At 41.1% G+C, this 25929-nt stretch overlaps 2 protein-coding genes across 2 annotated transcripts in view; one reads left to right on the top strand and one right to left on the bottom strand.

Moving 5' to 3' along the window:
- The first annotated feature begins 2682 nt into the window (after window positions 1–2682).
- On the top strand, window positions 2683–7713 carry LOC116317620. The gene is made up of 15 exons (XM_031736442.2): window positions 2683–3198; window positions 3353–3429; window positions 3622–3731; window positions 4570–4713; window positions 4795–4840; window positions 4958–5020; window positions 5142–5217; window positions 5327–5413; window positions 5818–5883; window positions 6033–6119; window positions 6247–6303; window positions 6396–6449; window positions 6782–6862; window positions 7165–7249; window positions 7352–7713. The coding sequence occupies exons 2-15, from the start codon at window positions 3372–3374 to the stop codon at window positions 7406–7408; spliced, it is 1071 nt and encodes a 356-aa protein (XP_031592302.1). The 5' UTR covers window positions 2683–3198; window positions 3353–3371; the 3' UTR covers window positions 7409–7713.
- A 6694-nt stretch (window positions 7714–14407) lies between these two features.
- The window catches only part of adgrl1a (adhesion G protein-coupled receptor L1a), a 90493-nt gene continuing 78971 nt past the window's right edge, over window positions 14408–25929 (bottom strand). Inside the window, exons 14-25 of the mRNA XM_039611404.1 lie at window positions 25495–25703; window positions 25231–25404; window positions 24454–24657; window positions 23686–23906; window positions 23332–23398; window positions 23068–23159; window positions 22771–22939; window positions 22330–22485; window positions 21146–21242; window positions 18370–18492; window positions 16955–16972; window positions 14408–16838 (exon numbers count right to left, since the gene is read on the bottom strand). Of these exons, the coding sequence (XP_039467338.1) occupies window positions 15928–16838; window positions 16955–16972; window positions 18370–18492; window positions 21146–21242; window positions 22330–22485; window positions 22771–22939; window positions 23068–23159; window positions 23332–23398; window positions 23686–23906; window positions 24454–24657; window positions 25231–25404; window positions 25495–25703 (2441 nt within the window). The 3' untranslated portion in view covers window positions 14408–15927. The remainder of the gene's footprint in view (window positions 16839–16954; window positions 16973–18369; window positions 18493–21145; window positions 21243–22329; window positions 22486–22770; window positions 22940–23067; window positions 23160–23331; window positions 23399–23685; window positions 23907–24453; window positions 24658–25230; window positions 25405–25494; window positions 25704–25929) is intronic.

The following is a 25929-nucleotide window of genomic DNA, read 5'->3' as shown; positions in this document are numbered from 1 at the left end:
AACCTCATTGCATGCTTGTGTATTACAGAGCACAGTGATACATAACTACACTGTAAATAACGAGATGGATGTCATATTTGTGCACATATTTCTCTGTCAGGGAGTATGTGTTGATGTTGAGGTGTTTGGTGCTGGCAGTGTGCAGATTTCCTTCTGTGATATCAAACCTGTCCCAGTGGGGGGTTCAGGCTTCACACTGAGCCAAATGGACAGACTAAAGTTTTGCAGCAATCCCAGCGCAACATGCTAGTTCTCCAAACTTTGCTCTCCTTTGGTCTTGCACTGAGAATAAGACATTATACTTTTTACCATTTTATGTGAATACACCCCTGCTGACTCTGTGCTTTCCCTTTTAAACCCAATGGAAAATGCCATGTAGATGTCTGTGATCTTGAACTATGCTTGGCTAATATAACTAGTAAGATTGCGAACATGATGCTGTTTCCTTAAAAGCAGCTACTCTTAGTCTATATAGTATATACTGTTTCGGTTTACCGTGGGGGTATTTTAAAACCGTTGTGGAGCTATGCAAACACAAGTGGGGTACTGAGCAGCCAGCGCTATTGTTTCAGACCTACTCAGGATTCTTGGGATGTCGCTTTGCCTCAGCTTTGACTCCACAATTCACACACCCCATAGTGTGCTCAGATTTTGTTTTAACCCGAGGTCTAGAATAATAAACTGCATTTTAATTAGGCTGATTTTCACCTTTTCTTTTGCGCTTGAAAACAGTCTGCTAAAGAGAGGCAAAACAGAACTGCCCTTAACAGAAGAGATGGTATTTAGTTTATGCAGCAAGATGAAAGCTGTTTATCTCTCATCACGGCTTTCATGAACAGAGCAAGAAGGGAAAAGTTCAGACGGGTAGTCAGATGACTCGAGCAGCAGTACTTTAATCACTGATTCACAGTAAAAATCCCATTTTTAACTGTCTGGAATCTTTTCAGTGAGACGACAGACGTAGATGCATGATGTTTGTAAGAGCAAACCCATGTCATATGGCCATGTTTGTAGCTTTGTGTGCGTTTGCAGGCTGTCCTGCGTCATCTCTGCTCTGCTGTGTTTATGCAGAGCTCCATGGATATAGAGAGGGACAGCAGAATATCCAACCCCTCCCACTGTCACTTGATATTTACGGGAAATGGATCAGATGATTGGACAAGTTCGCTTCTACACATTTCCCCCCAAAGGGAGCTGAGCCAAGTTCATTTACTCTTTCATTCATGCCTGCTATGATGCTGTCATCTTTATTCATTAAGGATGTAGTCAAGAGGTGATGAAGAGTGATGCAGAGTTAAGCTAGTTAGTTACGCCAAACTGGCTAATAAGTAAATTTCTTCATCTTCACTGTCACTTTAGATTTTTCCACACTGAAGCCAATGTCATAATTATGTTTAAGGTGAAAACTCCACAGTGTTTTTGAAATTTGCTAGAATATGCTGGTGAATTATTGCCGTGTAATAAACAGAGTAGGGTGAAAGAGAGGTTAGGAGATGGAAGAAGATGACAGCGCTGAAGGGAGAGAAAGAGAGAGGGGCCCGTATCGAGTGACACAGAATATAGTCTGTGTTTTCTCGGTGGACCAGAGAAGATGCAGTGCAAATGAAGCATGCTGCACCATGGCAGCCTCTGCTTTATCTTTGCACCGTGTCTCTGTGTGTTTGCATGAAAGTGAAATGACAGGGGCCTTTTTGAGGCCTCTGTTGTCTCATGGTTCCAATATGTTGGGAGGACTCCATCCACTAACGATTTCCAAAGATTACACTAGGATAACTTTAGCCACAAATTTTTCAAATGTATCTGTTTGTATGGTAAAAGCATCCTGCTAAAATACAGAACTCATACTGACTTACAACATGTAAACAGTTATGTTTGATGTCTTATGTTTTTCAGCTTTGTTTATAATGAAAATAACCCTCTGTGGTGATTTCATGTCACTTCACTACAGGCTGTTCAGTGTGTCTGACCCACATGGCTAGGGCCTCCCCTTGTGTTTAGTGTGCAAAACTACAAATGAGAAGGGCACTCAGAGAGTGCATCTTCCACTGAGATTTTATATTTCACAGTTTCAAAGAAAGTGATCTGCAACATAAATTATTAGGTTCTTTTTTTAACCACACACAACCTTTTCACCAAGTAATGCAATTTGCCTTGTTGGTCTGTTTTTGTTTTGTTTTGATTTTTTGTTGTTTTTCAGCCCAGGGTTTCAGGTCACCTCTGGGCTGGAAGAAGCTCCAATATGGTTCACATTCTCTCTCAAAATAAAAATAACACAAAGTCCCAAAGAGACCAAATTTCAAGCTGGGGTATTATGTCCTTCTATTTACTGAATGCTACCACTTTCACCAATGAATAATGACTCAGGTACTACAGATACTTTAGGTTAGTAAGAGCTAAAAAGTTTCAAAAATAACCATACGTACATAAAAAAATGCTTTAACACCTTTAGCTGAACTATAAGTTATTTGACTTTACACATATTTAGAAACACAAATCCCCCTCTGTTCTTTTTTTTTTTTTTTGAAATCTCAATACCATGACCAAGAGCACTTGCTTATTTTGGGGTCACTATTGCTTTCATGTTCCACAAAGTCTAGTTCTCTCTCAGCCCTTGGTATTTCTCTAGCTTCTTGTGTTCCTTCTTCCTGATGTTGCTATCTCTGGTCTGGCTACATATATCATTACGACCTGTAGAGGTTGTTCCTCTGCTGCCATGATTGGCGTCTCTGTGCTGTCTTTCAGTTCAGCTTTCTCGTGCCATTCGTAGGATTTCTCGAATGGTGATGTAATCCAGGGGCCTGTCCACCCATGATGGTTCCTCTTCCTGTTCCTCTTATTTTTCAGGGTTCTGCTGTTTGAGGTATTCACTAAACGCATGATCAGTTGTGGCCATCTTCCTGATACACTCACAGATCTTTGTTGTTTCATCCTGGATAATGGTTCAGACGTTCTGACACTCAATAGTTCTCGGCGACCTTACTTCCGCGTTGCATGCAGTCTTAGAGAAGGAGCTTCCTTGTCTTGATGTCAGTGGCCTGCAGTGGGGACAGAGAATACTCTTGGTAAATCTCGCACTTGATGACAACTTGTACTGTGGTTTAAAGTTGGTCTACAGTGTTGTTCGAAGTGTAAAAGTGGACGACGGGTCGATTAGAACTTCCTTTTTTTACACAAAGCGATCGAGAAGATTTTTTGAAGGTACGTGTCTAATATACGAAAAGCCTGGGCTGGCCTTTATAAATTTTTGTGTGTATTTTAAGGCACCGCCAGCGATTAACTCGAAAAATAGTTGTCCTTGGTTAAATTTCGATTTTGAGCTTTCAAATTTCCTTGTACGAACTTCCTGCTTTAGGTTCGGTTGTCTTGGAAAAATGCTTACTAGAAGCTGCTTGATTTTCCCAATTATATTCTTCACCGGGAAATCATTAGGTAAGTGATGCAGCATTGTAAATACGTATTTCTTTATAACCAATATCTTATTTTCACTCTTTTTTTCTTCTCGCAACATCTGCGTCATCGTTTCCTGGTTCTTTACTTAATGTTTCCGTTTGCTTTTCATTTTCTTCTTGCTTAACTTTAAAATACAATTAACTTTACGGTTCCCTAATTACTGTCTCGCAGCATGTGATCAGATAAATGCTTCTTGTGCCGACATTAAAACCCTCGCTGGATTCACGTTCAAACATGGATCACATCCCGACGGAAGTAAGATTTATGTCTACGACAATGGGGTAGGTTGGCCTCTTTCAGACTTTAAGTGAAAGCACTTTAGGCTTCTCCCTTTCACAAATATTAACCATATATTGATAAGCTTGCGAAGTGAATGTGTAAACCACTACTTTATGTACAAAGGCAGCGAAACTTTCATCAGAGGGGGCAAAGGTACAGATATTATTTGGTTTTGTAGAAATACACAGATCTGTGTTAAATACGTAATATAAGTGTAAAGTGTACTCATAGTAAGAAAATAAAACGCAGGTCTTTGAATAATAAATAAATAAATATTAGTACATGTGAATGCAAACTTTTTTCTTTTTATTTTGCCTTCATACATAAACAGAACAATGACTATAGTCGGGGATTACAGTGGGATTCGGGAGATGGGGGAACCCTAAGATCACTTGTAGTGGCGCAGTGAGGAGAAAAGAATCACAACTCATAATAATTTCTAATTTAAGGTCCAGTAGATTTATAAATGATGCATAAATTGCATATATTTATTCCTCAAATCCCTGTGTGATAGATACACCAATATGATTGTCTTTTTCCCATCAGACTGGTTTAATGATTGTGGGTGTGCAGTGCTGGGGAACAAAAATTTCCCTCAAATGTGTTAAACGTAAAGTAACAAGCCTGTTTTGAAAATGTTTGGAGTGGACAGTACAGATGTTTGCGTTAAAATGTAACGAGTAAAAGTAAAAAGGTGTCAGAAAAATTAATACACAAAGTATACTTGAAAATTGTAACAGTATAATATAAGTAATAAGTATTTTGTACTTTGTTACAAAGTATTTGTACTTTGTTACTTTCCACCTTTGACTTTTTTTTTTCTTTTTCTTTTCCCAACAGACATGTATTGGCCATGCTCAACTGGAGAATCCACCCTCCTTTAAATTCTCATCTGAAGTTGTGGACATGGACAACAACTCAGTCACGACAGTGAAGTGCCGAGACATCACAATTCAAAGCATAGTTCCATATGGATTGACGAAGGTACTTGTATGAAATAAATCAGAGGAAGTCCTGTTTAGGGGTAAATCTAAAATGTTAACTCGTTCCTCTGTTTCTTTTTAGGGAAAGCCTTTTGTCAAAGAAAACTGCATCTATTTCAAAACTATCGGTAAGGCAACCTATTTTTATACTAGAATACATTAATACATTTTTTCAAAATTTTTAAAAAATATGCCTCATGTTTACATAAAATACTGCACAAAATCAATCATCTCCTTTTCTTAAGATGATGTCACAGCTCCAATTAAGACTGATCCCAACGATTCACAGGCGTTGCCGACCATCATCTGTGAGTGGATCCCGTGTGTTCATTTTATTGCTTTATTGCATAGCTGTTGTTAGTACTATAACTGGATGAGAATGAATTATAACTGAAGTGCTTTGTGTTAATACTGTTTACATTTTGCCAGTCATTCTAGGGATAATCGCAATCTTAATCATAATTGGGATTGGTCTTCTTCTCCGCAACTGGAAAGCACATCTGGAGTGAGTTCTATGGCCTGAAAAAACAAATTATTAATGCCATGTTACAGATTAACTTATATAATGTTTGGCAAAGATTAATAACTTTTTTATGCTTCTACTTTTTGTTCAGGCAGCAGAACAGTGAAGCCAGTGTTTCTGGGTTTATAATGTACCTACTGACTTGCCTCCAAAAGACAGGAGAGGGACAAGAAACTAGGTCAGTCTTACTTTTAACATACTGCATGTTTCAGCTTACCTGCTTACCAGAAAGTATGTGAATGTATTTGTGTGTGTTTATGTTACAGGCAGTCAAATCCCCTTCAGTGCCTCCAACTTAACTTATAAAAATGAATGAATATTAAAAGTTAAATAGGGCCACATCATTGACAATAATCATTGTACTTTATTTAACACTTAATGTTAAATAAACTCATTTAAACTGGATGCCCGTTGATGTTAATTTAGAAAATGCTTCTTTTAAGACCCGATGAAGGAAGTGAAGTTTTACCACAGCTTGGTGACAATGAATTTCTATCAGGCTCTAATTATTGCTTCTGTTTTGTATTTTTATTGTTCTTTGAAACTTTGTTATTTATTCTTTGCCATCCTTCTCTTCTACAGAGCTCCCCCTGGACAGGGTATAGATAATGAGCAAGGCACTGCACTTGAACGTGTAGTTGTTCAAAGGTTAGCCTGTCACTTTAGCAATAAAACATTATCCACTATAACCTTCTTTTTAATCCTCTTTCAGTCCAGACACTGTCTGTGTCTGTGCTTTCTTATAACAATGTGAAGTCTAGACTCTAATGTGCTAAAAGCTACCTTCGTCTGCATAGCACTGAGACTGAGGCTGATGTCAATACTCCTCAATCCCCCAGCGTGGACCGCAACTTGAGCACCGAGAGAATTCAGCAAACTAAAAAGTGAGAATGAGAATTGTTTTTTTTTGTTTTTTTTGTATTGTGCCTAGAGCCTATTTTGTTCTTGAGGTTTATGTCAAGTAAGTGTTGTTTTTTCTTGTGGCCTCCTTATCTATTATTTGTTTTGCAGTGGACACATCAGTACCCACAATAATAGCAGAATCTCTCATCACCGCTCTATGAACAGGTACACTTTTGTCTCTGGTTGGGTGCAAGTTTCTATCTTATTTTTATTTTTCCCTTCAGTGTGTACTATTACATAACCCCTATCTCCTTCAGGAACTTGAGGAAAGAACCAGGAGGGGTGAATAGCAACAAAGGACAAAACATTAGGTAAGTCTGTGATGATTTAAATCAAAGCAGAACACATTTTTGTCTCTTGTTTTAGATCTTAAGAGATTGTAATAGCTTCAGTTCAGGCTGTTTGCATGTTATGATGATCAAAGGTGCTAGTAACATACAAAAATAATAACCAGCATACATTTAAACTGCATGCCATCATGCGTTTATAAAACGATGTAACCAACGGCAATAAAGATGAAAAAACAGACAGTTTTGCAACATTTATGCGTACACATGCACCACTTTATAGAGACTTGAGTAGCTTACCCTGAGGGTTTATCACGCCCGTTTGATAATGGCTGTGAATGCTTCTTCATCTTCAGCGAACTGGAGACTGGAGGTGCTGCTGGTAATCGTGCAGAACATGATGAGACTGAAGGACAACCACTGCTAACCAGTAAACGGTGAGACTTGCTTGCTTGCGCTGCCACTGCGCTCTCGCATAGTAACTATGACTGAGAAGAAATCTGTGTGATTTTCCAATTTCCAGTCTCCTTCATACCTTGTTTAATTTGGCCTATTGCTGCTATATGTTCCACTCTCGGGACTAACTTTACTAACAGGTCTCTGCCTACACATCCCAAATGTCAAAAGGCCAGTCAGAACATCAGAGCTTGTCTGACACCCGCTCAGAAAGTGAGCTGTGCTGTAACTGGGAAGAGGTTCACGTCTTTATTCCTTCTCTTTCTGTCTCCAACACTGCCAGTTTTGACAAGACAGGTGAAGCTGGACCATTGGCGAACAAGGCTGGCTTTGACCGAAACCGAGTCAGCAGGTGCTCAGCTGTACTGGTGAGGAGGAAGATTCCTTTGTGCTTTTTTTATTATATCCTCTTTTTGTTTTGTTTTTCTTAAGAGATGTTTTTTTTTTTTTCTCTTCTTTTTTTGTTGCAGAACACTGACGTGGAGTCACAAGAAGTACAAGAAGTAGCAACAGGAAGTAACCAATAGCAACAACAGCAATGATATTAATAATAATGATGATAATAATAGTAGTAGTAGTAATAATGATGATAATAATAATAATAATAATAATAATAATAATAATGCATATATTATTTTAATAATAATTATTATAAGACGTCACACTATATGTATGTTTGCTTGCATCACCTTTGGGATCAAGTCCAGCATTTTGTTTAAATGATTACTTTCAACCTACAATATTTTTGCAAAGTACAAATTTGCAATATATTTTTAACCGAATATTAGTTAAAAATAACTAATATAAATAAATTTGAAAAAAAAATATAACATGTATGTATATATATATATATATATGTATGTATATATATATATATATATATATATATATATATATATATATATATATATATATATATATATATATCAATCACTGTGTTATGTGATTACATCACATTTAAAAGTATTTAATGTGCATATCTTTTTTCATTTGCATAAACAAATTTAGGCAATAATTCAATACAGCCCATCAGATAATATTGATTAGGGTCTCTCCTTTCTGACGAGCAATAATTATTTGCCAGATAATTGCAGTAACTGGCACAAACGGGTAAAAGTAAAGTAACAATTGCATTATGGCTTGATGAATAAAATGGAAGACAGTAGATTAATTTAAAATACTGCACAGTGGAAGATTTCTTACTTGTTATTTTAACAGCTTGACTTGACCAAAGGATGGGTGGACCAAGATGCTAGCAAACATACCACATATACAACAGTGGGACAACACTATGTTAACATTATCTATATAATAAATAAGTAATAATATGATATATAACGGTATTATATAAATATTATAAATAATTATAATTAGTGGCTTTATTATGATAATTATCATAATACATAGCCTGCTCTCTGTCTTTTTCTCTATATATTCTTTTTTTGAGTTTATATTAGTTAGCTTGTTGCATGTTCTGTCGCAGTATCTATTCCCAAATTCTGAATAATAGCTTATTTTGCATTAGTTAATTCCCTGCAGATTTTAATCAGAAATTATAAGTTTCTTCCCTTTTTTTGGAAAAACTATTATCATTTTTGCATAGTTTAGTTTAAGTGTGATAATAGCCTTAACATTCATGTAAAAACATTATTTCTTGTCCTTCAAGTTTGAAATAAATTCTAACTTGGATTTGACTGTTTCATTGAGGTTTTTTTTCCTGGTTTCCTATTCAAAGCAACACTTTTCAGGATTAAACCACAAGGGGGCAGTAAATAGTCACAAGTCCTGTGACACTGGGGTAACAGTAGCAATTTACAAGTTATATTACTTTGGTTGAGTAATGGCAACACAGTTAATGCTTGTGTATTTCAGATTGCTCTAACTTCCATCACCATCAAAATATATTTAGACGTATGACCTTTCTATGATCCGTAACTGTGGGTGGAGCTAAAAATGCTCTTCAATAGATCAAGCCTTCGTCACGGTGCTGTGGCAGTGCAGTCATTGTGGGTTTTTTGGATTGAACACTGTTTTCTAATATAGTGCTCTGATTTGTAATGAACCACTACAGGGATATTAAGCGCACTGCACTTCACTTGATAATTTAAGTGTTATATACTGTATGTTACAGCACTTAAACAACTGGTTGCCCCTGTGGCTTGATGTATGGTAGTAATTACACTAACGCATGAACACAGAGCAGTTCAGACTGAACTTAATACATCTCTTTTCTCTATCTCCCGGGATCTGCTGACAGCTGCTGTGAGTCTTGTTTTGTCAATATCGGACTCGACTCTATTTTAAGCTTCTCTAAATGTGCAATGACCTTGAAAAAGCCTCTTTTTACCTTTCAGACAGACTGAGTGCCAGGAAGTGAATGTGGCTGGGGTTAGAGGCTTTGTTGCTCGTGTTTGATATGTTAGTGTGTGAAAGTGTTACTGTAGCAACAGTGAAAAGAGGGTGATTGAATGGTCAAGGCTTTAGAGCGTCCCCCTCTCAGGGAGTTTCACTGAAAGGACAGGAGCGAGGTAGGGGCTGGGCAGATGGGTGGACTGGTTGGGGGTGGGTCATCATACATGTACGACATACAGTATGATGTAAGAAAAAAAGGTAACAGCCAAGGTAAAGTTGCAGATATGTTATAATTATGGATGGATGCACATAATAATTCGATATTAGTCACCAATGAGTCTTCACTGTGAAAAGGATTACGACCAGTCAGGAAACAAAGCTCAGTAGGAGCTGAACACTGATCACACATTGGGGATAAGTGGGCTTAAGAGAAGCTACAGTAAATGGGCTGCAATAACCCAGACACTTAAGTGTGTCATACCTGACAGATGTAGCTGATCACAATGTGTAGTTGACTCTGGAGTGTGCTAAAGGCTGTCTAATGTTGTGTGCTGCTGTGGCTTACTAGACTGCTGCCAGCAAACGGTGTTGCATTCAAAAGTCAGTAATCTATACTCACACTGCAGTTATTAAATGATTACATCAGGGATCACACCACACTGTATGATTAATTAACCTTGACTGATGCTTTGTAAAGCCGGCTCTAGCAGAGCAAGTATGCCCACTGGTCTGCATGTACATACACATACGTATGAAATGGTTTAAAGCACCACTGGAGTCTGGTAATACTCACTCAGGGTTACTGTAGTGCAACAAAGCCTTGCTCTCTGCAGACAAATATAGGATCGGTCCTCAGGACCTTTATTAGCAGCTGTCCAAACACCAGGAGTCTGAGTTTTGCCTCTTAAACTGACAGCTTGCTTCTTTCTGCATGTCTTTGATCATTCACAAATATGCTTTGGACACAGCAGCATTTGACAAAATCATCATGCCAGCCACCAGGTCAAATGGTGTGCGCATACTGTGTGGTTCAAAGGGGAGCTGACTCAGGAAGGGGCTGACTCAGGAAGGGGCTGGGTTGCCTGGCTTCAATCCCCTGCTTCCTCTGGTTCTCAAATGAACAGCACAATATTGTTGCAACCTGCAAGATAGCCCATGAATAAAACATAGCCACTGTATTAGTGCTTAAAGACATCTTTTCATTTTCAGTTTGAACCGTATATTAAAGTTTATATGCATATAGAAAAGCAGAAGATTAATAACAATTTCTCTCTGCTGGTTACCCCTTTTAGCACGCTGGCACATACACAAGTACAGAAGCAATTATGCTGTGCATCAGCGCACAACCACATACACACACACACGTGTGCACCACAGTACGGCCCCTTCAAGACATTCCCAGAGAAACCTTCAAGCATGAACAGTGTATATTTTCAATAGTTTTTTTTTATTAATATGTGCTGATACAAGGTCGCTTTGACCTGCAATGATGGAAACACTCACAGAAAATCATCCCCTTTGGCCCAAACAGCTATCAAAGCAATGAGTGTGAGAAAACAAAAATCAAATAAGACAAATGAACATGATTCCTAAAAGAAAACCAAAGTGTTATATTTACCTCAGTTTACAAATGTCTCAGCAGTACATATTAAATTATCCATTTCATAGAAAAATCACAGAAAGCTCTAGATATGGTGCTATATGTAGAACCCCACATGGCACAATGTCAGTGCTCACTCTGCCATATAGCTCGCTATGTAAAAACCACTAGCACCCAATGATTTACCTCCTTAATGTTAAGCATTTCAGGTATGTGTAATACTGACCGAGTTCCATTGTACTGAGCTTATTAATACAGCTCTCAGACGATCATCAGGATATCCCATCCATAACCACTGAAGCCAGATATTATACATCTGATGACAGACACCGTATGGGGCTGAATTTTTTGGCCTGTCCCATGGATGATCATGGATTGAGATTACTACAGCCATGAACAGGTGCATGTAGGAACTGTTCGACTCCCCCCAAACCTCAAGCAAGAAAGAAAAAGACAGATTCAGCCTGCTCCAGCTGTGTCAATTGTTTTAATCTTGAACCCTATAATCTCAACATGTTTAATCGTTTGGAGAAACCCTTGTTGTCCGGGAGCCCCGGGTGTTGCTGGTACCACGCTGTGTATTAAAGATCAGAACTTTCCTGAAATGCTGGCACAGCTCCACAGACACATACTCAACACAAAAGTTAAAGAGCAAAAGTTCATTATTGTGTGTATCCAATACCTCTAAAGAGTCTTAGTAACTACTCTAAAGGAGTCATGTGGAGAAGAAGAAATCAATAACAAAATAGTACTACTTTATGATTTGTTTATATTTGCTCTTTAAAAATCTCTTTAGGAAAATCATGGTGCATTTGCAGGCACTGTAAAAATCGTGCTTTAATTGGCTGATGCGGCAGTGGTTTCATTTTCACATTTTTTTTTTAAAGGAAGCATCCATTAGATCAAACAATCACATCATCTTTCTTTCCTTCACAGGCAGATTTGTTTTATGAATGAACTTGAGATCTGACATGCCAGCTTGATCAATTTAAACCATAAAGTAATAACTTCTGGTCTGCAAACCACCGTCAGAAAGCAATCTGAAACAAAGTAGCACATCCATCTCCTTATCTCCAGATATGCTCCTGCACAGCCTCACTGCAAACCCCTCTCACCAGCCGTCACCGCCAATGGCTATATATTTGTGACATCTGTGACATCTCTGCTGATGCGGTCCCTCCTCAGTCCTCCTCACGGGCCAGTCTTTGCAGACATAATGACCCTCTGCTCCTCTGGCGCTGTTGAATTCACACACCGCTGTCCTGCCGCTTCTGTACCGCCCTCCTGGTGTGATATGGTCCGCACAAAAATGTCTGTGTGTGAATGGGTCAACTGTGAGTGAACAGACTGAAGTCCTGCTGGGACCACTGTCTAATGATAGACTGAACAATGGCACAAGCTGCAGGGGTGAAACAGCACTGTGTCAAAGGTTGGGCATCCAACCTTTTAAACAACTTCCCACATAACCACTAAAGCTCACACGTCAGGCCTGCCACTGGCATGGAAGGTTTGCAAATCTAGACAGAAAACAAGAGAATGGAGGTGAGCGAGAGTGAGTTCACAACAATAAATTAGTACCCACTGTGTTATTATTGTAATCAGAGGTTTGAAGGGCTTTGAATGGTGAAGAAACTCCCATCGTGAGAGCCTCCGTCCGACAGCGTGGGCCGCGAACCTTCTCCTGTATAATCACCATCATTTACAGCAGTGCAGCCCTCCACTGTTTATTGAGATATTAATCTGGGATAAACAAAGCTTTTGACAAAACAAATTAACACTCTCAAAGAAGTGCTGCACTAATGGAGTCCACTGAGATTGATATTAAAATGTGGATGAGTTTTGGGGGGAGGGCGCTGGGAGGTGCTGGGAAAAAAAAAGAAAAAAGAGAGAGAAGCGGGCCCAAGGTGACGCACATTCCTCTTCGCAAAGGGAGTGTCTGTCTAAACAGCGTTTCTCCCTGGGGCGAGTCCCAGCTGAACACTGGAGATCAGCATCAGCAAGTTATATCAAATACAATGAGAGCAGGATGGAGTTAATGATGATGGTGTTGAGAACAAAGAGGATAAGGATAATGATGGCCATCTTGAGATTCCCATTAACACTTCCACCCTGGAGTGAATTGTTTTATCTTCAGTCTTGCTTGTTAAAATACATTCAAGTTGTCCTCAGTTGACCAGTGAGTGCTACTATGATACCGAGCCCCCACCACTAATTCAGCCACAAGTCCCGCGCTGCAGCAGAGATGAACACGTCCATATTGTCTCTTTGTTTGTAAACCGACAGCTCTGAAGCTACAAATCCAAGTGACGCATGTATCATCAGACCAGTATTGCACATATTTCCCCTATGGCTCAAGTGATGATACCGCAACCTTTTCCTTTGAGCCTCATCACGATCTGTGGCCCATACAATGTTACTTACACAAATGATCAGAATAGCAAGGAAAAACGGCGGCAAATCCTTGTAATCCCCTTCCCTTATCTGTCTTTAACCCCCTCTCTCGCTCGCTTTCAGCCCCAGGAGCCTTAGCTAAAAAGCTGTCCTTTGGGTTCTCTTAGAAGTGGGACACTCAGGCCCTAGCCAAATGTCACACTGCAGTGGATGCATCTATTTTCTGCTCACGTCGTATCCACACATCACACTCTTTTGTAACTGCAGGTTTGGGAGGCAATAGTTAAAGAGTGCCATGAATAAATCAATGTAAATAAATATTCCATAGATATATAATCTGATAAATAAACCATAACAAATACTTTTAAATAAAGGGTAAAAGAAAGCAAACTCTTCTTTTTAAAAGGTCAAATAGATTTCAGCCAGATGAAAGGAGTCTCACAAGTGGCTCTCCCTAGACAGCTCATTTTGCTTGCATAAGGTGGCATATTGGAAACGTGTTCCTCGCGATCGGTCAACCCTGCTTGTCATTTTCATGCTATAGTGTTACCTCTTGTCTCTCGAGGCAGTCTGAATTTTCCTGTCCTCCTTGTACCTGAACACAGCGGTAAGAGCAACTTCCATTTGAGGCAGAAAAGTAATGGCAGCTCTCTGAGATGAGTATCCCTCCTTCTCTGATGTGCATTCAAGTCAAGTCACAAAAATAGCCTTTCAAATGTGTACGCACACACACATACGCACGCGCTCACAAACCAGACACTTATCACACACACCCAGGCTCTCGGATACATTCGCACTTACATGCACACAGGAAAATAAGGAGTTGTCACATTAGGTTCTGGAGTAATGCTGAAACTACCTTTAAGAAACAGCAAAATGCAATATTCTCTGAAAGCAAATCATTATCATACATGCTAAAACCCCATGTTGTTAAAAGTACGTAATCTGGTTATATCTTCCAAATAATACAAGAACAAACCAAATCACTTTATGGATGCTGTCGTTCACCCACAATGCTTTATCGTGCTTTGTGAGGCACAGAATGACATTTGACAACATCTATCTCGCTTGCCCCGCACCTCCCACTCCCGCTGCCTTTGCCAATTCCACCCAGGGAATGTCAAAGGTCAAACATTAACAACATGTAATGGATTATATCACATAAAAATTGTGCCAGGATTTTTCTTTTTTGTTCCATTTTTCATTTGTATAAATAAAACCTATTACACATCTTAATCTCTCTCTCTCTCTACCGCTGCCTTTTGATCACTAGGGAATTTCACTAAGTGAAACACTACTGGGCCACAGAACGGTGAGAGAGTGAGAGATCAAGCAATGGGGGAGAGAGATAGAGTGTATCATTCAGGTCACAAACTCCAAAACATTTTATTTTTTTTTCTTTTGTCAGTTTGTTGCAGTACAAGAAGTCATTTCTCATAGTATTTATTACTTTTTGTTGCTTTTGATCATCTGGTGTCTCTATTTACATAGTAGGAATAAAGTAGATTCATGTGTTGTTCCTATGTACACGGTCATACCAATTGGTCGGCCAGTGCGATTGTGACATTTACAGTCTTGCTTGTCACAGCACCGCACAGGGATCCAGTCCACTTCAACTGGCTAGGCTCTAACAGCAAAGTACAAGGGGATGGGGGGCAATACCAATCCGCACTCGCAGCCCCTCGAGGATGTAGACCGAGTCAACAAATTGAATACTCTGTTCAAAACAACAGCAAGACAGTCATTTAACTTTCCAAAATGCCTAAAGCAAACGACCGAAGAGAACAGTGGAGAGGATTGGCCAGTCTTAAGGGTGCAGGCTCTCCTGTTCTGGAGGGGTGGTGCAGTGCCTCCTCAGTCTCTGTCTTCACCTCTACTCCGCCGCTGTACAGAGCTGTCAATTCACAGCACGCAAAAATGAAGGCAGTTACCCTAAATCAGCTCCCCCTGCCTGCTTGGAACAAAAGCTCTTGCTCCCTTTTACTTAGACGGGGTACTGTTTTTACTTTTGATGTTCAGTAATGAGCACTTGTAGATGGGTGAAAGTATATATGTGTGCGTGAGTTTGCCTTGTGAATGTTCTAGTTTCTGTTCTGGCTCAATAAAAGATATTTTTGGCAACAATGAAGAGCTTTCTGTGTGACATATTTTAGATTATAATAGTGTACTGTATTCCCTGTCTCCACAGCTAACTACTCCTATCAAATGATGACTTGAAAAAGACCTATGGATGGTAAGAAAGGGAAATGAGATAAAATATAAAATGATATCGCCATCTCCGGAGGCAGGCTCGAAGAGAAATTACATTTAAAAAGAAAAAAGCTTTAACAAAGTTTCTAAAGTTTTGAAAAATCCAAAAGGTAAAGGGGGTGGGTTGGTACATTCAGAGTGCTGGACTTGGCCTTAGGGTACCAGAAGAACTGGGGACGACTGGGGTTAGACAGAGCCGATGAACACTCTGTGGAAAAACACCCATCCCTCATCTCCATAAGACTGGGGAGGGTTGAAGATAAAGCCTTCATCTGCAGAGTCAGCCATGTATCCCCCAGAAAGTCAATTTGTTTGCTCATATGTTAGTTAAATAAAAGTCAAGACAAAGAAAGGCAACCAAACAAGCAGAAAGTGGAGAGACCCGAGAGAGAGATGGGCTAGGAGGAGGCTCTGGCCATCACATTAGTCCCCAACTTCCTCTTTAACCTCCAGTCACAGGCTGGTGACCAGCTGCATCTGTCCATCACCCTCATTGTGGACAGGCTCTTGGGCCTGGTGTCCCTCCCCACTTGGTCTCCGGGGTGGGGCTTGGTAGAAGGTCTGCATTGGGGCCCCACGAGAGCCCAGGGCAGGCCTCCCGGAGCTGTAGTACAGCTCCTCCGGGGGCTGAGCTGAGCGGGGCACCACCTCCAGGGGCTCAGGACTGCTGTCAGGGTAGGGTGAGTCTCGCAGGTTGGTGATGCTGGTGTACAGGGAGTCATGGGCAGGAGAATCAGGCGCTCTGTTGCCTCCCTGCCCACCAGCACTTTGGCCACTGTGGCCCAGGCTCTCTGTGAGGTCGGCCGTGTAGCTCTCCGACTCCTCTGGATCGCTCTGGTAAAGGACTGACTGGGCACGCTGTAACAGCAGGGGCTCCTCCAGAGCTTTATACAGCAGCTCTACATCCTGTGGCGTACGCTGCCGCCCCTCTCTCATAAAGTCCTCCTCTTCATCCATACTCGCAGATTGGTCTGGCCCAGCTGCTGTTCCCCGACCAACTCCACCGTGAGGATGTCCTCTGGCCAGGCTGCCATACACTCTGTCCCCTACTTCACCTCCACCTCCTCCACTTCCTCCTCCAACACCACCTCTCAAGTTGTTGTGCACAAGCTCGGAGATGATCATTTTCTCGAAGGCCGCAGCATCAGAGAGGTTTCTTCTGACGCCTCCGCCTCCCAGAGCTTCTGAGCTGCGGGGATTAAAGATGGGTGGGGGAGTTTCTCCACTCCCACCACTTAGGAAGTCACAGCTGCCCCCACCTCCACCTGCTGGGCCACCACGCAGGGAGTAGCTGTTGTTGAAGTTACCGTTCAAGGGCAGGGTTTCCATTCCACACGGGTCACGGGGCTTAGATAATGCAGTCTCTGGATCCAAACAAAAGGACAAAGGGGTTTTGTATTATTATTATTATGATCATTGTTATTATTTTTCATTGCGCATCAAATTCTAGCGAGGGAAGAAAAATGTTCATTATACTTACTTGGGTCACGAAAGGTTCCTGTGCATTGCAGAGAAAGTCATGTGGGGTGAATAAAATAAAAGGCAGTATTAAGTGTTTTTTACTGATGCAACGGACTTGTTTTTAAAACATTTCTAAAAGGGAAACATAGATGGCACAAAAAAGCATTCTTGTTAATCCATCCCTTCCCCCTCTCCCTTTCTCTCCCGCTCTCAACACCAACCAACTCTTGCCAAACACCCAAACACATCTGCGGTCACATTACCTCTGATTTATGCAGACTTAGTCCAGTTTTTTTGACACCTTCCTCCAACATTTACCGTACATCTAAGTTCAAGAAAAATATTCTGGATATTTATTTAGTATTGTCAGTGATACCTGGATACATACATAATTCATACAAAAGCTTGTACAGTAGCAGTAATGTTTATTTTATGAACTCCTTTCCACACACCAAAGAAATTGTGCCCCCCCCCCCCATACCAAATCACTATCTCAGCAAAGCAAAAGTCACACCAAAAAGTGAGAAGCGTGTTCATTTTTAAAATTTAATGTGTAGTACGACTTTAATCAACGTTCTTCTTCGATGGTGGTGTGGGTAATTAGACATTCTAATGAAGTGCTCTCCCTCTCCTCTACCACTCTCTTCTAAAAATGACTTGGCTGCCAGGCCTGTGGCCATCAGGCTTGACGTATTGTGCAGAGAGGCTTTAAAATATTTAACAGAAACGCCGCCTTAAATTTCAGTCCTCAGACACTTAGGCTGATACTCTGCGGGTGCGCAGGAAACAGCTACACACAGTAATACTTCTCAGTTACCAAGTGAATATTGGTACTATAGTGGAGCAATTAACAAGACATGTCTTATTCTGCAGCTACTGGCATTCAAAGAGCCGGGCTAGAACACCGCAATGCAATAACACAGCTATTAGGCTGAGTCCCACTCTGAGACAGAAGCAAGGACGTAAATACACAGATACCTGAACAACCTACATCCAGATGGACTGTTCACTTTCACAGAGCTGTCTGTTCGCCTTCAGCAGCCAGCATGCTTTAAGCCGACTTTTTCTGACTGGAAAGCGAAAACCATCCTAAAGATTTCTGGCAGTCACAGCTGTAGCTAAACTTCTAATCAATTTGTGGCTGTTCTCATGAAGATTCAAGATCTGACCAGATGGCTGGTTAGGCTGTAGGCACTGTTTGGCTCTGTTCTGCTCAGCCTAGTGAATCTGTCTGACAGCTACATAGTCTGGATAAAAAAAAACAAAAAATACAGAGACACACGCACATGCACGCACACACACTGGATGTATATACCATGCCAAACTGCTGACAGAGTAACAGACAGAAGGACAGCAAGCTGAGCACATACTCTACGCACACACATACAGTGACAAGACTGCACACACAGACTGAAGTGTTCACGAGGAGCTAACCAGTAGAGTTGAAGACACCAGGTGAGGGCGGGGTGAAGCTTTCAGCCAGCAGAGTGTTGTAAGGAGAGGTACCAGAGCGAGTCTGTAACACTGGGTTTGTCAGAAGGTGGTTCCCCATGGTTGCTGCAAGACACAAACATTTAAAGTACAAACATCATCATAAAAATAATCATAAATTTGCCCCAAACGTATGCAAAGTAAGCACAGAAACATGGCACACAATAGGTGTGACATTCTGAAATGCACATTTCCAGACTCTAATAACATCTGGAATCACCAAAATATTTACTGTTTATTTAGATGGGGCTATTTTTGTTATGCCAGTGCTTTATGGAGTAATGCATTTCACAGTGTTCTCCACCGTGTTCATGCCTGCTGATTGTAACCTTTGAGTAAAAATACAATTGCAGGGGAAAGGTACTGTTTAGAGCGTTGCTATTCATTTTTTCCATCTGACAATGCAGTCAGATGGGAGAGACTAGTAATGCATGCCATTATGTAGTCTAAGGGTGCAGCCATTGAAACAGTTAATTTCACAGTGAAACGTGAATGCCACTACAAGACAAATATAATTCAAAGAAATGGCACACTGAGAATGTTGTATAAAGCCCATGTATGGCTCCGGCCTGAGGCAACTCGAACAGAAATGCCATGAAATTAAAAATAGGACAGCATGACGGAGAGTCGTCCAAGGCAAAGTGCAACCTTCAGGTCTCCTGCAACCCGTTCATCACACAGAAAGGGAGCAGGGAATTCTAGAAAAGTAAAATATGCACTCACACACAGCTATTTATTTGTCATTTCCACTCCTCTTACACTTCCTCTGTCCATCTTTCTGGCATGCCACACAAACCCCTCTCTCTTCATTCCCTGGCTTGCTTTGCTGTGTTCAACCACATTTTCTCAGCTCCTTGTGCCAGTTTTTTTTTTGGTCCAAACACCACCAAATTAGTTGGGATTAGCTGTCTGTGTGCACCACACAGGAATATCCTGTAGAAAATTAAAGAAACCCGCTTTAAGTGTGGAGAAAAAGTAGGGCAAGGCAAATCATCGGAGGCTCTGTGTGTGTATGCGCATATACTGCAGGCCTTTTTTTTCCGGGACCGATTACTATTGTCAGGAAGAGATTGCGGTTCATAGAGAAGTGAAGTGGGGAAATCAAAGAGATCTGAGATGCCAGTGATAACAATGCAGCATCTCTTCTCCAGATTCTGCCTTTTTAATTACTCCTCCATGATAGCGTCTTATTCTACATCTCTCTTTTCGTCTCCCGTGCTCCCTTTTGTCTTCTGCTTTCTGCCAAACTTTTCAGAGAAGCAAAGAAAATAAAGGTTTCACAGCACAGTTGTTTGTCTCTGACAGAGCACCATAGAGTGATCCACATAGTGTGTGTCTCTTCCAGGCCTGGTGATTGCTCTGTCGTGAAGAAAAGACACAGAAAGCGACCCACCAAACACACACACACACACACATCCACCTTTCATCCATCCAGCTCACTCGCAGCACACCTCTTCCTCACCCCCTGCCTTGCTCCTGTCACTCTCCTCAATTAGAATAATTACCCCCTGTTCGCTCACACGCTAATCAGTTCATTAAAAACAAAATGGATGAAATTAGCATAGAGAGTGACGGCTGATTTAGCGACTGCCTCTGTGTCATGATCAACACCCCACCCCCCTCCCCAAACCAATCTTGAACCTGAGCCAACCTTGATCGTCTCAGTGTCACTGATTGCTGCGGCAGTGACGCCACCAGTTGCTTACGCTGAGACAATCAGCGACTCCATGCATGCTTCTTTTTTTTTTTAACTTCTTCAGGTCCTAAATATTTGATCTTGCCCTCTTCGTGTGCTGCGTGGAGTTCGGAGGGGACTGCATGCATCACTGATGTGTGTCTGGATGAAATCGATCTCATGGAATAGCTAAAAGAGTTGAAAACTGGGACAGAGATATCAAGATTTCTGTGTATTTCTTCTTTATTTAGTGGTAAATATATATTTTTAAAAGGACGATATAGCACAAACGTACAAGATTTGGCAATGCAACACAAAAAGTGGGAGCACATATGTCAAAAAAAAAAACATCACACAGCTGGTGATTTGTGATTTTGTCTAATTTACAAAGTAAAATGAGGAAAAAGAAAATTAAAAAATGTCTCTTGGTTGTTTAGTGGGAATAATTTCCTGGGAATGTCTTCACAACCTTTTCTCGTGGCAAAGGAAAGTCAAAAAATCATTCTGGACGATATCTGTTGTAGTCAAGTGCCTTCACCGCCTCTTTTTTCCTTTTAATTGATTACACATAAATCTGCTTAATTAGCTCATCTGAGAAATTCATGCAGGATCGTGAACTCACTTAGACAAACTTAACACATATTCACAAAATATAGCAGCTGAGCTTAATATACTGTAGGTCTGCAGCTGCTAAGTGCTTTTACTGACAAGCAGCTGCCACTGCACTGCAAACCATCACCAACCAGCCTTTAACCATTATGTTATTCAGTTTAAACTGTTGCTGCCGGTGACTGCTCTTTGCCAGCTTGCCGAAAAGCTAAAAGGCAAATAGCATTAAAAGTTGATCTTAGCACATTAAGTACATGAACATGTATATCATTTTATGTTCATATTTAACACCCAAGAATAACGGCTCTGTCCACGCTACTCCCATCCTCAATTTTCTTTGTTAAATGCTGTAAATCTGTATGTGCGTCACGTGTGTCTGAGAATTTCAGCGAGTATAATTTAATGGAGGGAGAAATATAGAGAGGGAGGTCTCACCACGGTTGAGTGTCGGGGTGCTGTTGATATCTCCCGCCATGAAAGAAGATTCCGTCTGCTTCCGAACCGTGTCGTTCCACATCCTGCGGATCCGACTCTGGAAGAGGAAGCATGGTGCAGTGAGTGGCAGTAAACACACAACAAGTTAAATATAGAAACACGGCGGGTAGACTTTGTAACTCAGTGGGGCAGCTGTAATCAAAACTGTGGGGCTCGCTCTAATCTGCAAAGAACAATAGGCAAACACGCCAGACAAAGAGACTGAGGCGTCGAGTAAAGAGAAACACAGCTTTGTCATGTTATCGTGACGGGGGCTAACAAGCTTGAGATTTGTAAGACATGACTGTAGTAGCCGATGTAATTGTTGTTTGGAAGTGTTATTACATTTTGAAAAAGCTTGTTTGCCGATTGTGAGCAATAATTGCCATTGTTTGTGTATGTGTCTATGCAGCTGCGCATATGCCAGCATCTACAGTATTTTCCGATGACGTGTATGATGCCTTTGTCTATATATACACCATGTGGACTACAAAGGATATCTTTATGACTGAGTCATCAAGCCTCCCAAGCACACAGCTTTCAGTAATGGTTAGAAAAACTGCCAAACATTTAAAAAAATAAATAAAATAAAGATTCAGTTTTCACAGTAGAAATAAGAGTAAGCCAAATGATTAGTGGGCATCATTTGCACGTCATAAATCATAATGTAACGCACTTTAAATGTGCTCCGTGTGTGCACTGATAAAAAAATGTATTTAAATGTTGCTTTTGCACCTTTGGCTTAGGCTGTGGGCTGACAAGTAAGTTAAATAACTAAATTCAAGAGCATTTAGTAATCAGTGAGTCACTGGTATTGATGAGCAATCAAATCCCAGCAGATACTCATTTTGTACTTCATAATCTTACATAAGAGACCTTTTAAACAGGGAGAAAATGTAGCTGCAGAGTGAGAAACCATGCCTAATTTTGAACAGATTTGCTTTGTTTTTACATCATTTTTTTGTTTAAAAAAAAAAAAAAAACGATAACATTTTTCATTTTGTTCCACTAAAACAATCGTGTTGCTGCACAAGCTGTTTTTACTCATCATTTGTTCTTAGAAAAACACCATTTTAAAACTCAGCGGTGTTTTCCACTGATGATATGTTTGCGAGTGTTTATGTGTGGGTCTGTGCTGCCTGCACCTGTCTGTGGGCTGCTGCATGGCGAGCTTGGCTGCCACTGTAGTAGCGGTTGTTGGCACGGAGGCCCGAGTTCTTCAACGAACCGTGGGAGCTGTTGGTAGAGGTGCGGCTGCAGCAATAGGAGTGACGCAGACATTTACTGTACTCCTTATGGACCTGTAAAGAAAATAACACCACCGGCACAGTGGGCAGGTTTGAGAGTCAGTCATAAACACAAACACTTTCGTTTCTATAGGCTAAACTGAATGTGGAGCAACAGAGCCTTTTATCGCACAGCCACAGCAAAATGAAACAAAATCCAATATTTCTGAGCACGTCTACTGAATTTCAATTAGACTGGCACATCCATCCATTTGTTCATCTATACAACATTTCAGCTGCTTAGTCGTAATTAATTCAATTTATATAAAGTGCCTTTAAGATGTAGTTTGGAACTGTTACCTTCTTCTGCAGGGCACAGTGGAAGATAAAGATGAACATGCCCTGGAAGGCATTGAAGGTGCTGAAAAGGTAGGCCATGATGACTGTATTCTCGTTAATGAAGAGGAGGCCAAAGGCCCATGTCAAGCCAAGTAGGAAGAGCAGAGTGATGGCCCCCAGTGCCCAGGACCTGATCGAAGCGGAGAACGAGGTATTCACTAACACTGAGTTGATGCACAGATACACTAAGACAATTTGAAATGTCCTTTTTCTTCAAAAATAAAAATGTGTGAGTCTCACTGAATAATTTAAACTCACTTGATATTATCCAGGCGGCTGGAGTCAGGTTTAAGTGCCGAAGAGTTGCGTATCATCTTGTGCAAAGTGATCATGAGGAAAATGAGGTTGAGCTAAGGAAAGACGATAGGAAGAAATAAATAATGCGCAGTGAGCACTCTAGTCCAAAATTACTGATTTCATATTGTTAATAACATCGCAAAATTGCATGCTGGTGAAATACTTCTGACTGCGGGATATCGAAATATGGAAGCTAATAATACTGCTTGACAGTAAAGCTAATACCATAATAACAAATGAAACAGGTCCAATGAAGCTCCAGATGAAGTAGTTATCCACTCGCAGCCAGCATCTGGAGTGGCACAGAGGAGACGAGTGAGTTATACACAACTAAACCAACAAACAACTGTACACTCACACTGAGCTCATGCACATGAATGCACACACTATTTCTCTGTCTCAGCGGATTATCTTATGAAGGCTAATCATCAGGCTTTGGCTAAGTGTGTTCAGAGAACCCAGTCTGTAGGGAGGTGCAAGAGCCCTTCACACGGCACTGCATATTACATTTCCATCTGGGGGAATAGCATAATCCTACTTCTCAATCTGCAGGTGCAAAAGGCCTGTATTCACACGTACGCTTTCTTGGTCCCATAGCTCCTGTAGTCTATGGCTGCAGAGATGCCCACCACCAGTGCGGGGAAGCAGTAGCCGCACAGATAGTAGTACTTTTTGCGTGAGTACTCGCTCTCAAAGACCTCCACCAGCATGAGATAGAGCTGCACACCCTCCAGACACATCCAGGAGAAGGCAGCCAAGAAGAAGAAATGCAGAAGGCCAGCAAAGATGGGACAGGCAATCTGAGGGTGGCAGCCATGGAGAGAGCAGAGAGAGAGAAAGGAGAAGAAGGAGGCGGAGAGAGAAAATATGAAGTTAGAGGAGGAGATACAGTTAAGATTAAGGTATATAACTGAGTGAAAACCACAAGAGGATAGAACGGAGTTACTATCTGGACGTAGTGCTGGACACTGACAAGGGAAAAATGAAAAGCTGCCCCCTGGGTCACAGGCTCCGTGCATATTATTGAGTGGTAATTCATTACTCAGTGCAGTAAATGTTTTATAGAGTAGCATAATGACACAGTGCCTCAATTTCAGTTTCAAAGTCATTCAATAAAAAAACTTAAAAAGTCGCCTGTGTTGTGCATAATGACATTTTCAAACCGGAATATGTAAAAAGTAACTAGATCTTGTGATTCAGTATCATTACGGAAATGGACACAAACACTAAGCTTTAAAGGGGGACATGTAACAGTAAACACAACAGTGGTAAAAAATACTTTATATCAAAGAAAACAAGTAAACCTCTATCCATAGAAAGTATCCGTTTGCTTTGCTACCGACTCACATGGTTCTCGGTCTTGTCGATGCCGATGAGGAAGAGCAGCTCTGCGATGAAGAGGTTGATGCAGAGATTTTTGTGGATGGTGTTGCGGTCAGTCTGGAGCCCCCGCAGGAAGCAGAAAGTGGAGATGCAGATGGCTAGACACACCAGGGAGATGACAATCCCCACCCAGGTGATCACAAAAAGGATCAGCTCGTGCATCTGTCCCTGGTGTTCAGGTTTGCACGGTGGCAGGAAAACAAAGGTGTGTGGGGGGAGGGAGGGCGATCCAAGGGTTTAGGGTATAAAGCAGTATTGGGAAAAAGAGACGGCGGAGCAGAATTGGACAAATAAAGAGAGAGAAATTTAGAACAAAGAATAGTGGAATAGGAGATAAGCAGCAGAAACAATAGGGGGATGGATAAAACAGGGGGAGGGGAGAGAAAGAGCCAAATTGCCTTATTTAATATTTGCAAATATATGCAAGGAGCTAAAGTGTGAAGACAAGAGACAAGACGTCCTGAAAAAAATACATGACATTCAAATTCATGTGAATGTCAGCTAGAAGTAGAGGGACATGAATTTGTAAGCCTGTGCCTCCCTGAATGTCAGAGTGAAAGGAGGAAAAGAGAAAATTCAAAACAAAGAGCTTGTCAGCCTTGAGAGGGAACATTAATGTGCATGTGTGTGAGGGTGTGTGACTAAGAGTGAGCGAGCGCTAATGCTCACACGAGTGAATGTCTGCATAAATTACCAGGCTTGCAATTTAAGTGTGTGCCTGCCACGCCCTTGTTTACTTACGTCGGGCTCGTGGTGAGCCATGAGCACCGCAAAGTTGGTGAGGTGGCTGCAAGAGCAGGTGGTGTGTGTGTTGTTAGTGTCCAGTAGCCTGCAGCCCTGCGATGACCACTGGCCAGTCATGGAGCGCTCGGAGTAGTTCCAAAAAGAACAATTTGGAGTGTTGTAATTGTGCGACTGCAGAACAAAAAAGAGAGACGGATGAAGGAAAACATCAATGGAAGTGTATCTTTCAGAATGACAAATGAGAAATTTGAATTTGCCTACCTTTAGATGTTTAAGCGTGAAAATCACTGGTTGAGTGAGAAACACTCTGCTGGACTCTTTGTTGATGGAAGCAGCAATCACATGAGAGTTGACCACCAGGCGCTTCTTATCGTGGTTTGGTCCTTCCATTTCCATCTTCACAGTGGCGTTCTCAGTGGAAAGAAAGGATCCCAAATTTTTATACAGAATGAATACCACCTTGACTTGTCCTGCATATAAAAAAAACAGACAAATTAATACAGGAAAATAAATAGAACAGTGAAAAGTAAAGTAAGTGTGGGGTGAAAGGTATATGTTAAATGAAATGGGAAACACAAATGAAATCTTAAAGGGGGGAGTGCAGAAAGCGAGGAGGGGGGAAAACCAAATACAGAAATAGGGCCATAATATGGAAAGGGCTGGAAGAATGGCAGCGACAGAGAGTGGGGAGTGACA

The sequence above is a fragment of the Oreochromis aureus genome, linkage group 4, assembly GCF_013358895.1.
Source record: "Oreochromis aureus strain Israel breed Guangdong linkage group 4, ZZ_aureus, whole genome shotgun sequence".
Lineage (NCBI taxonomy): Eukaryota > Metazoa > Chordata > Actinopteri > Cichliformes > Cichlidae > Oreochromis > Oreochromis aureus.
Note: the sequence above shows the minus strand (reverse complement) of the source record. Positions and strands in the feature narration are given on the sequence as shown.

Excerpts from the sequence above, each read along its gene's own strand:
- LOC116317620 (XM_031736442.2), top strand. The coding sequence starts at position 3,372 with ATGCTTACTAGAAGCTGCTTGATTTTCCCAATTATATTCTTCACCGGG. Across the intron at positions 5,884-6,032 it reads GAACGTGTAGTTGTTCAAAG|CACTGAGACTGAGGCTGATG; the intron begins GTTAGCCTGTCA and ends TCGTCTGCATAG. Across the intron at positions 6,450-6,781 it reads AACAAAGGACAAAACATTAG|CGAACTGGAGACTGGAGGTG; the intron begins GTAAGTCTGTGA and ends CTTCATCTTCAG.